Genomic DNA, 14,705 nt, shown 5'->3' on the forward strand with positions numbered 1-14,705 from the left:
GGGGCTGTTTTGCTCGCTTAAAATTCGAGATGCGTGGATAATATTTAACAATACACTTGATGGAATAACTCGATGGAGAAACGTTTCAAATAAAACAGAAAGAAATTTCACTGTAATAAGAACTCAGCTTCACCAACGAATGTCGGCGATAAATTCCATGCTTTAATCAGTCGATATTTCTCCCGAGCACGAGGCCCGCGTGAATCTGGCTCCCGTACGAATCTCCACCCCCGTCGGGAGCGGGCTAAAGCCGAGGGTAAACAAGAAACGGAGCCGTTTAAGCGGAACGTCTATCGCGTTTTTGCATTTCGCGCGGGCCCTGCCGCGTCTTTCTATTCCATTACGTAAATTACATCGCGACGATTCACCGGTGATTCTTATATTCCGTTTTCCGAGGGCGCATCTAATTTTCCTGTTCCTCGACGCGCCGCGTACCCTCCCGCCATCGTCCTGCCTCGTCTCATTGCCCCATTATTTGGTATTCAAAATTTACGCTGGTCTCGCTTCGAGGGTCCTCGACTCGGGTCGTTGTCCCGACGCTCCTCCCTCGCTGAACAGATCTCCGAGGAAGGTGTTCTGATATTCCGCAGACAGCCTCCATTACGGCATTCCGATGTTGAACGTAAGAGGCACGCACGAAATTCGTTCATTCGGTCGGCGGCGTCAAGCCGGGTCATCCTGCAGTTGCGTGCTTGATGGGTTCATTAGAATCCGGCTTTCAGGGCTGGTCCAGGAAAACCGTCTTGGAATGTTGGAAACGTTTCGCGCCCCTTGAAGCGATTTATTCTTCGTTCGGTTCAGGGATCGAAATAGGAATCGAATGGGGCAAGAAGCTGAGGAGAAATGGAATGAGAAGTATTCTCCGTGAGATGGATATATGTAAAGATGTACAATACTGTCTTGAGAAAGGAATGCGTGTGTGACATTCAGGTAAAAGGATTCCATTTGTTCAATTTTTAATTTGATAAATTTGAAAGTGTAATATTCTTGTAATTGTTATAGTTTAATTGTATTTATTTTGGGAACTCTTAACGTCTGACCACATACAGGGCCGTTCTACTTGATCCTTCAATTTATTTCTTTTTTTTTTTTTCAGTTTTAGAAATGTTGTTTAATGCGCTGTTTACGAACATTAAATAAGGAAACGCCATTACTTAAGTATTTGAATATTTAAATACTTGTGTAATTGAAAGTTTATACACGATGCCTCAGAACTGGTGACGGAAAGGAAAATGGAAACATGCAAATTTGGAAATTGGATATATAGGTTTAAAAATTTCAGATTAGGTATAGATTTCATCAACACAATTTCTATTTTTAAATAATTGTTATACTATTTATTGCTTTTCAATTTTGATCTCTAAATAAGTTCACATTGTTTTACCAAATATTAGATTTTTGAAATACAGTTAAGATTAAATAGAAACTTGACATTTAGTGACGTGACACAATAACTTTAATTACTATGAAGACGTCAATAGTATTCTCAATTTCTCGCTGGTTGAGGCCAGCTTTTGTCGCTTCCGTAAGGAGATTTACATAATGAGTGTTCGTACGAAGGCTGGCAATGAAGCTCAGGTTTTCAGGTGATATCATCAAGCGAACAAAATCAGCGAATACCTTAGATTTTATCATCTTAGTTTGGATAACATTTGTAATTTGTTTCATGGGTAGTAGATCCACAATATCCTGGTTGAGACCATTAATTCCACCAGTGATCTTGTATTCCGAAAGATCCAAAGGTACGATTGGGGCAAGACCGAGTGATTTGTTTACTATGTTTACTATCGTATAAATGTCCACGCCAGCATTTTGTACATAGTTCAACAACTTCTTTGCTTCAGGGGCAGCTTCCACATCTTTGACGTATAGTTGAACTTCTGGAGATTGCAAAACCTTCATAACAGTTTGAACTTCCTTGTCTTCGGCGATGTATTGCTTGATGAGTTTGATTATCTTGTCAAGAGGTACCAAGTCGAGGATGTCCTGCAATTCCTTGGCGAGTTCGCCCGAGCCTGTGCTTGGAATCTTGAAGGCATACAGTGGACTGGCCACGGCCAGTATAGCCACAATTGCCAAAGTGAATTTCATCTACAAAAAGATTCGGTTTCATTAGGAATAAAAAATTGGTGATCCATAAGAAATGTTCAAAGAGTTCCTTAAATTTTGTCAGAAAAGGGTTTATTAATCAATTAATTTGTTCATCTTGCCACAAAACGACTTTCAACTCTCAGCTTGCAAAAGTCACCTTGCGACATGAATGACTGATGTTGTATACGTTTTTATCTGATTTTACTTTAAACAAAATCATTATTCTTCTCGCCTGGACATGATTATAGGTACAAAAAATAAGGAACTTCTTGAACGCCACTCGTATGTAGTTTACTGAAATGGTCACTTTGAATACAAGTATTACTGACGCTTCTAAATAAGATAAAATAGAATTAAAAAATAGGTAACAAATAGTAACAGTTCGAAGTGTCAAGATTTTGGTCTTGACTCATCCGAACTTGGTTCAGAATAAATTCTATTTCGAACAATTTTTTAGCAAAATAATATAGAATCGTGGAGATATTTACAGTGCTGCTGCTTATTCTTCGAAGAACGCTTGGAACGTACTATGTTACAGTCAAGTTTTAGTGTGTCTTATATACTAATTTTCCTGAGTGGATTTATCGATGAGTGCTACTTGAGTATGTGATGTAAAACTATGTTATATCTACGATTATTGGAATTACAAACAAACTTCAAATTGATTACACGTAACGCTTTTACGACATGATTTCGCATTAAAAAAGATAGACCTTTATCAAGATTGATATCATTTTTGTATGAAATCTTAGCAAAACAATATTATCTTTTCGTTACAAACATTTTAGTAATTTATAAAGTGTAGATTTACTTTAATTTTTTTCAGAAAGTAATATTTGGCGATTAAAAGTGCCCTAAAATGTAACGTTCCTTCATCAATCAAGGTCATGGTACTGAACTAGTTTTAGGCATTTGAGGGATAAAGAGGGAGAGGGGAATGTTTTTAACTTACCATAGAGAAAGTCGAAGATCAGAATGTAAGTGTTTCCTCTACCCCAAGTAATCTTCAAGTATCCAAAACTATACTTTCATACGCTGTATCCACTCATAATTTAAACACAGCTTTCTGGAAAACGAAGCAGGATATCGAAAAATTTACCACCCCTTCTGGAACACCCTGCATATCTGATAATTTGAACATTTGAAACTGTTAATCTGAATGTTTAAAACTCTTCCAGGTTTATATGCGTATCAGTTTGTCAGAGTCACCCTGTATACAAAGGATATTAAGCGAGCAAAGAAAGGTCCCGAAGGATGCGACGAAAAAATGTTTATCAGCCGGTTGCTCTGGATACGGGGGTGGCTGCGATTGGCTCGTAGGAAACCCTCGAGCATTGTGCGCGCAGAATTTCCACGCGGAACAGGTAGGGGGAGGAGAATTCATGGGGTAATTCCGTGTTCGATACACCGTGCGCGCTTAAGGCTGCGATGTTACCGGCGTCACATAAGCGTAATACCGGATAAGCCGCAATAATGCAGACCCCTCCGTGCGTGCATGCGAAAGTGGAATGGATTCTGCTGCTCTGGAAAGTTTCAGGAGCCAAAGAAACGCGAGCGCGTCGAGTCCACTCCGATTTTTGGCCCTCACGGCCGAGGGAACAAATCCGCAAAAAGCTTTCCCTGACAGTGACGGCTTAATTCCATCACTTACAAGCCGAGGACTAGAAGTTTTTGTTCCTCGGTTTCTATCAAAATTTCGTAGCCAGCCGCTACCTTCCTCCTTATTGTGAATACTCGAGAACGCCTCCTTTTCTAGATCTCTCGCGTGCGGAGACAGATGAAGACGCCCATTCGAACGACTGAGCTCGAACGACGCAGATTGCCGTGAAAAATGGTCGTTCGAAATTGCCCCGTACCTGCTTAATGCTTCTCACGCTAATTACCCGGCAGAAGGATTCCGCTCTTTCATTGCCCCCGTCATTTTATGCCGTGGTTTTGTCGCGTCCCGCCCAGAAGCGCTCCCTCGTCGCGGTTTTTACGATTTAATTTCGAAAGATACAGTTTTAAGGCGCCGTCGTAATCCTTGTCTCAACTCCAACTTCTTGGTTGTGGCGCAACGTAGAAAAACATCGTCGATTGTTCGGTATTGTTTTAAATACACTTTGAGACAGCGGAAGGGGGACAAAGGGAAGATGGGAATCTGGCGGAGGCGGCGGAGTAATTTCGAAGTAATGTCGGAAATACGGAAACAAAGGCTCACCCCTTTACCGTAAACATTCTTCAAGGAGGCCGCCTCTCCGCGATAAAATAACCGGAGAATTTAGTATCTCGTAATACTGTGCTACGTTACGTTTCCCACGATTCATGTTTTTCATTTTTCTTTCTCCCCTACCCAGTTTCCCTCGACTTGTTCACGTTGAGGACTTAATTCCTCCTGCTTCCATTCCGAGAAGAATGAATCACCTTCGAATTTATCATTCGCTCGTGTTATTCAGAAAAACAGCGAAAGTGATAATCAGATAAATGAAAGCAAACACGTCGGGATAGGATACACATGCGTACAACAAATCATATTAACCGTCCTATCATTGTAAATAATAATTTTTTTGGCACGTTGCCTTTGTCTAGATTAAATCAAGTATTATTCGATAAGCTCCTCTCCAAGCGATTTGTTTTCCACTTTTGTTGCATATCAGTAATTAGAACAAGTATGACCGCGATTCGTAATTGTCACTGATTACGATTAAATTCGCAAAGGAGGAATAGTTCGTTTACAGACCATCGCTTTGATTGTTTTAGGCTACCGGTCAAGACAACCGTTGCAAGACGCATAAATTTCGTCTGAATGGCATCAGACCGTGAACGATCTTCGGCATTACCCTGCGCGCAGGCGAAGGATAATCCGGATTTGAGCGATCGGCCCTCAGCTGCAACGTTTCAGGCGACTGAATGTGCAAACCGTCTCGAATAATAACCGGCTGCTTATCGGACACTTAAGACGATTTCGAAATGCTACCGTGTTCTCTGGGACGGTTGCAGAAATCGGAGACGATCCGACTATTAGTCGTCTTCGAGATCTTCAGCTCGGTGCCATGGGAACGGTCTTTCACTATTGGTCCTCTGCTGTCTTTACGTAAGAGCTACTTACGGAAATCATCTATAGAGTAAGTTTGAAATAGTAAATAGTAAGTGTTAAGAATATTGTTGCAAGCACCGGGTGCATGGTCATTACCTGCTGTGGTCGCAACGAAGAATGAGAAGATGGTTGAAGCAGACGTCTTCAGGATCGATTTGAGAGTCTTTTGACAGCTGTCACGGTAACAGTAAACAAACGAGCTGTGTAAAAGTCCATTTAGGATGCGAACATATTATTATCACGTCACGTGAAATCACACCATTTGTTGTAGCAAAAACAAATTTGTATAAACCAATTTATATAATATAAATAATATAATATAATATAAATTAATATAATATAAATTGGTTTATATTATAGCAAAATATGTCAAAAACAGAGGAAGAATCACGGCTCACATTGTGCATTTGCTATTGTATGGAACGTGAATTCATGTCACGCGATAATAATGTGTTTACACCCTTATGCAACTGATACACTGATTACGAGCTGAGCAAATATAGATATTAGTAAAAAATCACAGATACACAATTACAAATGATAAAACACTATCAGTGCGTGTTTCGTCGATGAATAAATTGGGTTTAAAAGTTCATCTATGCAACTGATGAGCCGAGCACGAGCCGAGCCAAACAATTACATCGACGAAACACGTATCGATAGTGTTTTATTATTTGTAATTGTATATTTGTGATTTCTCGCTACTATGTATAATAGTTGCTTGGCTCGTGCTCGGCTTGTTGGTTGCATAAATGGACTTTAATACAAAGCGATATAAGTTACAATTGTAAATAAAGTTGTATAGTACCGTGTTTAATGTTCAATATGTCGGCGCAACCCTCGCTAACGAATCTCCAAAATCACAACAATATTATGAACCACCACATTAATAATATTTTCAACTTGTGACAGTCGAGGAGGGAGAGAAAGACAGAGAGGAAAGGGAGGAAGAAATTTCATCCTAGGCCTGCTAGTTGACTCGTCAATAAGGCTATCTAGCACACTCTGCCTTAAACGCAGGGCTGGTCAAGCCAAGTCAAAGGTTGCTTCTGTACGAAAGGATAGTTAAATGACTACTTTGGGGAAAGTAGTACGTGTTTGAAAAAGTCCCTCTAGTGGTGAAGTATTTGTGGGGGTGCTGCCGCAATAAACTCAGAAATTGTTACATTCTCTAGGCTCCCATACTAATTTTTTGAGAGGTTCTAAGTGGCAATTTCTCATGAAGCTAAAAGGAGATGTCTATAATCAGCTTTTAGGCTACGTGACTCACGTGGAGAATGATTGGCGCACTCCTTCATTAAAAAAGACACTTCAATCTGTTTCTTTGACATCATTATTTGAATTGCTCTGTCAAACGGTCATTCACGAAGTCGTAAAAATTTTTCACCCTCATTATTTTTCCGTTCACGGACGATGCGTTATATTTTACCCGCGCGAATTAACAGTCGTTAGCATGCGTAATTAACGGGGCGAGCGCACAGTTTCGAGTTTAACGCAAATTCGTTGATGAAAAGTCCATGGAGAGGGTATTGTTAAAAATTTAAAACGCGGCCGTGAAGCAATTTTAAATGTAAATTACGGTCGGCGGCCGGAAAATACAGGTACACACTGCGCAATGGCTGTCGGTTGGTATAAATCGCCCCGTCAACTGCCGCCTTTTCCGCCTTCTTCCCTGAAATCCGACATCCCCGCGCCCCTTTTCGCATTTCCCCGACAAGTACTTTCGAACCTCTCGTCTCCCATGTTTGGAGCAGAAAAAACGGAGAAAATGGCATGAGGTGAACGAAACACTCTTGTCAGGTGAATGGTTCAACAAAAAAGTCTTGCAGACGAGGAATTAAGGACTTTATTAAGATAGAATTTATTTGAAACCTGACATATTCCTTCGATATTCTCACTCAAAAATATTTAATGCAGAAATTACTAGCAACATGTTTCTTCGTATTATTACCCTCTTCAAGCCCACATTTTCCCGCATCTTCGCACCTGCTCCACCCCCAACCTCTCCCTCTTTTTAAAGTATAAGAAGTAATTAATGGAGAGTAACCAGAAACATCCTCCAACGACGCTTTATCACGGGTTACACGAGCAGACAGCACGATCATCATTCGCAGGACGGAGGATATTTATCGAGGCCGCGAGGAAAGGATTCCGGAAGGATCGCGGTAACGATACAAGCTCTTGCGGGTGGGGGTGGAACAGGGTGCAATTAATCGCGCTGAGGCGGGACGCCTGCTCGATTTCCTCGGGACCAGAGTGGAAAGAGTGGAAGGAAACAATTCACGTCCTGGTGGATTCTCTTTAATTAATTACTCCCGGCAGCCATACCGAAACTAATCGGACGCTGCGTCCACGCTTACGTTTGTCTTCGGTCGATTAATTAATATTTCAACGAGCTTCGATCTGAGAACGAACCATGCGCCATCTGCTCGAATTTTGTCATTAAAGCTGGCTGGTAACTCATCCTGCTATATTCCGTCTTCATTTCATTAACCGAATTTTCACCCCCAGTCGTCGGTGCACGAATGCTGGCAGTTCGAAAACACTCGATTCGAGAAATTACGCTGCGATACCTTCCGTATATTTTCCATTAATACAAATATAAAAACAACTCTCTCAAAAAAGCTCTCCCTTTGTTCTGCTAAAAAATTCACCCCCAGAAAGGCATAAAAAATTCCGGCCGAATTCTGTAACGTCATACCAGTTCAGGGTAGTCCCAGGGGCGGAAACGGTTATTTATTAGGCGTCCTCGTAGCGCCGAATTCATCGAACAGCAAATTCATTCGAGCGGCTGTTTTATGCGAAGATAAAGCCTCAAACGGGCGTCATACGTGGGAGGGTATAAAACGGTGGCGTTCGTATATTGTATTCACCCTAGCGCGGACAAGCAGTTTCCAGCGGTGTGGAGAAGAAAGAAAAAGAAATACGGTAGGCAGAGCACCACCCACCTCGGGCAGGGAGGAAAAGGGAAAAACGAAAGTATTTTCCCAGTGACCCGCTTATCTCGCAGGAATGACAACAAAAAACCTGCCCCTTCCCGGAAACACCCGTGGACGCGTACACAGTCGTGTATTTCAGACGCTTTCGGGGCTGGAACGACGCGCTCGGGGGTGGCAAGGGACGGAGGGGTGCGTGTTCGCGCGTACACAGGCTGTCGCGTGCATTCGACCTGTGCTTTCGCGAGATATAAAAAGAGATTGCATGGCTGATTTATGTAAATACCTTCGGCCCGCGGATAAACGAGTTTCAGGGCGGGCGCGCGCTGGAAAAGGGAGAGACGCTCGTGGAGGAAGGTGAGAGCCGGGGGCGGTAAAGGCTTAGGAGAGAGGAACGCCTGACGGGCATTCGTCGAGTAAATATTTTTCGACGTCGTCGCTCGTGAGGGATTCGCGAGAGTTTATCGTATTTCGCGCCCAGCTGCCTCGTCTCGGCCCCGTGAATCGACCGAGATGCTTGCCGCTCAGACGAGACGCTCGAGAGGAAGAAAAGAGACGGAGAGGCGAGAAAGAGTCGAAACTCGAGAGTTGAGAAGAGGCTGCTACCGTGGTACACGCTCATTCGGGCTCCGTATTTCATCGGGCTGGGTAGCAGACGTAGCAGTCAATTTGCAAGTCGACTATCTAGCTGTGTTGTGTACTTTTCTTGCCAGTGGCGGAGCTTGGAAGATGCTTCGGAACAGATTCAATACATGGCCGGTTTGAGTTTGTTTGAAGTACTATTAAAACTTCGAAAATGTCTGAAACTTGAAATACTCTTAATGATATACTGGGTATTTCACAATATGTGAGATCCACTTCGGGAGCTGATAGTACGTCTAAAAACAATGGAAGAAGTTCATATAAACACATGTCCCATCTGTTTCCGTTTATGAGATATAATGAGTTTTCTGTTGTGATTTTATGTTACCTACACCATAACTACCCTTACAAAAAGCGCTCAAAATGACCACCTTGTATTTGAAGGCAAGTCTATAGAACTCCACCATCACTTCAAACACAATTTTATATGATAATACAAAATGTTATATGCATATGTATACAGCGTTAAAAGGAATACTCTCATTGATAGTAGGAACTGAATTGATACATAAACTATCGCGAAATTTGCTGAATCTTTTAATACTCATATGAAAAACATCAAGCACTATTTGTAAATAGTAAAATTTTTTATTCACGAAATATCACGTTTTACGGACAGAGAGGTCAGGCGGGGAATTTGTTCTGTTTACAATTTCTTTTTTATGTAAGCAATTTTAAAGTTCAAAGTTTTAAAAAAATATTCTGCAAGTTTACAAAATTCATTATAGGACATATGTTTTTATAAACTTTTTTCATTGCTTTTAGGTGTAGAATCAGCTCCCGTAGTGAGTTCCACAATTTATGAAACACCCTCTATAACAGAAAATAACTCCAGAAAATGATACTAACAAAATAATACAGTAAGGCAATTAGAGTAACATTGCTTAAACTTGAGTGAAAATACCTGAGTGCATTACAGTATTTTCAGATAATGTATCCAGCAGACGTTACTTTGATGTCAGACATGAATGCCAAGGCTACAAAGAGCAAACGATTCTCGGCGGGATTGCGTAGGTTCTAGGTCTGGGAACCAGTTTCAACGCTGGCAGCGTGCGAATTCCTGTGGATGTGCGGCGACATCGACGCTTCAATGTCGTGGAAACCTTAGAATTACGGCGAAGGGGTTGCTCTTGCGTAAACTAATCCTTCCACGTCTACGATGTCCTAGTAGATGCTCCTTCTCTTGTTAGAAATACAAGGATTTCGAAAGGATGATTTTAATGTAGAACAGGCATCTCAAGAGGACGTTGGAGTGAAACAATCGTTTAGAGAACTTCATCTTTGTTAACACTACCCCTGAAGTCTCGGTAGCTTCACTTTACTTTCTAGGTTCATACAAAATTGATAATACATTAATAATGCACCACAGTCAAGAACTAAAACTTAAATCCAATATTCACAGATTATTTACGGTTTCCCGGTGTCATCAATTTTCGGCTTGAAGCCTATGGGTAATAAACAGCTTTAAGTTTGACCCAACGTGTTTAAAAATTCCCCTTGCCCCGAAGAACGGTCCAAATAGAAGGATATCCAATTCCACGCTCGCTAAGTTCGTCTATCCAAATTTAATTCTGCATCAGGCACGTACTCGCGCTCTCCAGCAACTGGAGAAAGGATGCCGCGCGTCAAAGCGCATCTGCACTTCGCAGATCTTGTTCAAAGTAAGGTTTACTTTGAAACCGGAGGCATATGAAAACGGCCTCAAAGCGGAGCGTCGATTGCGCATTAAACAGTGTCGCAGAGGCGGCGACGTAGGAGGCTCTGGTTCAAAGTGCACCGAGTTAATCGAATTACCCTGCCCTACGAACGCTTAGCTCCGCCATCTTTCGCGCTTCCGGCTTCCGGCCGCTTCCTTTCACCGTTCTGACTCCATTTCACTCGGCTCGTAATTAGATCAATCCCTTGGACGAGTGGCGAAGATCACGGTGGCGTTGCATCGGGAGTTGGATGACGATACCGCAGCGTCTGGGACAGAAAAGAGGATACCTGAGGAAGGCCACGCGAAGGAACCTTAATCGCATTTCTTGCTGATGGAGATCTTCCTTTTACACGGACATTTCTTCCATTAACTAATGGGCCCACGAAGAAGATACTACCTGAGAGTGAGTATTCGCTGAGGATTGAAAAGTTTCAACGCGAAGGTCGAGATTATGATAGCGAGTTATTTCAGAGAAGCTGTATAAAGTATACGCCCATTCCTCAAGTACTCCACCCTCTTCCGAAAAATTGTCAAGAACAAGCCCGCTCCTCGTCGCTGGCAGAGATCACGCATCAAGGGAATAGCTGGTAGCAATTTGCGAGCAACCTCGTTACCGAAAGTTCAGCGTCCAAGGGACCGTGGCACCACTTACCATCGCTGCTAAAGCAAGACTACGGTCGCAAGGGTGCAACCTTAACTCCGTTGATTCGTCGGCGAACCAAAGTCGAGCCAGCGGCGGATTAGGGGCGCATACAGCCTGTCCAAAGGGGTGGTGTGCAGCGGTCGAGCGGGTCCCGATGGAAAGAGAGTTTGCATAGCGGAAGTACCCTCGAATCGATTCATCGAAAACATCTAACCCTCCTGGAGACTCGACGTGTCTCGTGGGAGGGTGGCGGGGTCCTGGACGCATCGCGAATAGAAAATACCCTGGTGCTTCGTCCCCTACCCACACCAAGAACCACCCCTACTGATTCGGTAGGCTGCACCTCGCTGCCTCCGCCGAATCCGCGGAAGAAAATAAGAAAAATGAAATTCCTTCGAGTACCCGCAACCGTCTGTCCCCCGTCACCCCCTCCTCTGTCGCCATCGTCGCGCTCGAGTATTGAATATTCAAAACTTTCTTCACGGAAGAAACTTTCGCATCTCGCGCAACCTGCCGAGCAGAAGGTTCAAGAAGGAGGTGGGTGTCGAACCCCACCCCCTTTCTTGCGGACTTCCACGTGGTTCAGGAGCTTCGCTGCGCCAGACGGATTTGATTTTATGGATGTTGGAGGTGGGTGGGGGGTGACGGTCCTGGAAACGCGAATAATTGGTGGCTTCTGAATTCTGTGGCTCGATACGCCGCCAAGAGGAGGGACATAAAGTTTCGTTGCACCGCGGATGAATGTGTCTGACTTTCCCCTTTTATTCCTTCGCTTGTTAATTTCTTGGATTCCTGTCATAACAGGTTATTGGATTGAGAATATGTTGCATGGTCGGCGGCGGTATTGAAAGAGAAACGATCTCATCGAACACCACTGAAATATTCCCTCTGGAATCCGAATATCAAGGCGGGCGTTGTGTTTGCATGGATTAACTTTGATCTGACCGTACATGGCAACCCCGCCGCTGTAATGTCACACACCAGTGGTTTTCCTCGAGTTCGCGAAGAGAAACACAGAGGGTTAACTTCGGTTTGAATTAATAAACGAGGCTTTGCTTCTAATGCCGGGCTTAACTCAGTTTAGTTTGTCGATCGGTGCCCCGTATAGCGTCGAACTGTAATCCGGTTTCGCAGAATCTGCCCAATACGATACAAGGGTATTAGTTCGAAGCGCGACATATTTGCGTATCTTCTTGGAAATCAATCAGCCAGCTCTTTCGTAAGTACGCGTGATAATTTAATCGACTTCGCCTGTGACGTAGACACTGATATACTCTCAAGATTCTTCGACTATCTTATCCAGCGATAATTCTGCAATGATACCGTAATCGCAGCTTGAATGATAGTTTCTTGCTTTTGCAAATAAAATTTCCGAAAGGGTTGCGAAATCCTTGGCAAAGGTATTCACGAATACATAAATAAATATGACGAAAGTTTTCTTCCATTGTTCTCATCAGACAATGCGCGCGTAGAATTTCACGTCACACCGATCCCTTTCGATTTTCTCGCGGTTACAGGGGCCAAGAAGGAAGAACAAAAGTTTGCGAGGGAACTCATGCCACCTCCGATTGCATTAAGCCCCCTTCTCCCATAGAACAATACGGAAGAACGAACCCTTAGGAAGGGAATTGCGTGGGTTACGATTACAGTCTGCTTCGTGGAATAACTGATTAAGATCGGAACGATGGGACTTTACATTCCTCGTGACATTTTCGGAACGGGTGGAGATGAAACCGACGCGACATGGCGATAACGTTTCCTGCATCGTCGGATTCTGCACTTATCTCGGCTGTTATCGTGAACAGCCGTGTTTCGGGATGCGCGATTTACAAATTCAATTGCCGAACTTCCAGCCGCGTTACGCTGTTTGTGTTTTGCACGAGATAAGCGTATAGGGGCGGCAACATCTATTGGCAACTTTCTGCAGAGGTTATTTTCAATGAAACGAACTTTGAAGGTTCTCTTCTGGATTCGTTTGTAATCAGATACGTTTCAACCGTACTCGCAGTAGATGTAGAACTTATAGTAAAGAAGGATAATCAAATTTAAAAGAATAAGAATATAATGAAGTTCCAAATAGTAATAGAGTTCTGTGAAAGACAATGAGGAGCATAGGATGTTCGAAGCTGATGCCAAAATACAGGTAGCAGTAATCGCAAGGGGAACTATTAGACGTTGTTTCTGAAGCTTATCGTGGCCTCGCAGCAAGAGCGGGAAAGCATGGAGGACTCGAGCTATTCAATTGTTGCGATAACGTCGGGATCCAACTCAGGACACATCAGACTCGGCCGGAAACGACCTCGTCGAAGTGCTTCCTGCCCGTTTAACCTCCTCTTGTTCTGTCCCTCGTCGATTTCGGCTTCCGACCTCGCATTCCTGTTGAACCTTTTTATGAAAACCTTGAATCCATCCTCCACACAGGATAATCCTCCAAGAAGAATGGTCGAAAATGTTGAATTACTCCTTCTAAACTCATCGCAATTTCCACAACCTACTTTCAAAGCTCAATTCTTCATTGTCTCGACATTTCGTTTCGAACACCTTTGCCCTGTTCGCAAGCAAGATAAAATTCTCTTCAGTCTTGAAGAGGAGGTTCTTATCGAAAAAGGGAGCACAGTGTCTCATCGATTTCCGTTTTGGCCCAATAACTCAGCAGCCTCCATTCTCACCGTTACCAACTTCCGTCCAGAGAGGACAGACCTCTCCATCTCTGTCCGTCCCTCCACGGCTCGTCATGTGTCCGTGACAATGGTATCGTGGCGGTTCATGCATAAATGCGACGTAACAATAAACAGAGGCCCGCAAACGCGGGGGTTGGACGGGCTAGGGTGGCAACCAGAGACCCTTCAAAGGCCGTCATAGCCGCGGGATCAGAAACCGATATGAGATTTAGCTGTATATGAATGATGTGTCAGTGCAATCTCTGCTACCCTCTCCCCTGGTTCGGCCACGGGGAAAAGGGTAGCAACACGGACGAAGAGAGGGCAGAATGTGTTCCATGTCCATATGCGACGCTACAATAGCCGTGTATCCCAATTTCACTCGGGAAAAGTGAAAGAGGGATGTTCTGCGCGCATCCACCCCTATACGCCTGGGCGTGATTACTGTTAATAAGAGACGAGAACGAGAAGAACGTACGAGGAAGCAAAAGCTCAGCATCGTGAAACTGGGGATTCCAATTTAGTGTGAAATCTTCGACGATAAAAATTGACGATGTATTTTCCTCGACTGTGCGCAATTTAGACGTGAGATTAGAGCATTTAAACGCGACGGCGAAAATGAGAGAACAACCTTGATAGTAATACCAAGAGAACGTCAGAGCAGGTGTAGTAATAGTTCACGGAGAGGGTCTGTTGCGCGCGTAATCATGGTAATGCTTAGATAAGCATTCGAGCTCCTTTACGCTGTTCCATTTCCTCGCGCGCTCTTGTTTTTTCTTCTTTCGCTGCAACAGTTTTGCTTCATTTCAGAATTTCACAGAGATAATTTCACCGAGGAAAAGAAAAGCTGGAAAAGATAGAGTCGTTTGGTTAGGTTAGGAGTTAGAGGGTTTGGTCGAAGAGAAAATGCACAGTTTGGTGCACGCGCGTAATTACATTATCCGCCTCTTTTCATACG

General features: G+C 43.4%; 1 protein-coding gene across 1 annotated transcript; it reads right to left on the minus strand.

Annotated features, from left to right (window-relative positions):
* Nucleotides 1-1,371: 1,371 nt before the first annotated feature.
* On the minus strand, nucleotides 1,372-2,091 carry LOC143188031 (protein G12-like). Its single transcript, XM_076392058.1, has one exon. It carries the CDS (start codon nucleotides 2,089-2,091, stop codon nucleotides 1,435-1,437), a length of 657 nt encoding a protein of 218 aa, XP_076248173.1. The 3' UTR covers nucleotides 1,372-1,434.
* Between the last annotated feature and the right edge of the window lie 12,614 nt (nucleotides 2,092-14,705).

This window comes from Calliopsis andreniformis, chromosome 2 (genome assembly GCF_051401765.1).
Source record: "Calliopsis andreniformis isolate RMS-2024a chromosome 2, iyCalAndr_principal, whole genome shotgun sequence".
NCBI lineage: Eukaryota > Metazoa > Arthropoda > Insecta > Hymenoptera > Andrenidae > Calliopsis > Calliopsis andreniformis.

Coding starts and splice junctions, on each gene's coding strand:
- LOC143188031 (XM_076392058.1), bottom strand. CDS start 2,091: ATGAAATTCACTTTGGCAATTGTGGCTATACTGGCCGTGGCCAGTCCA.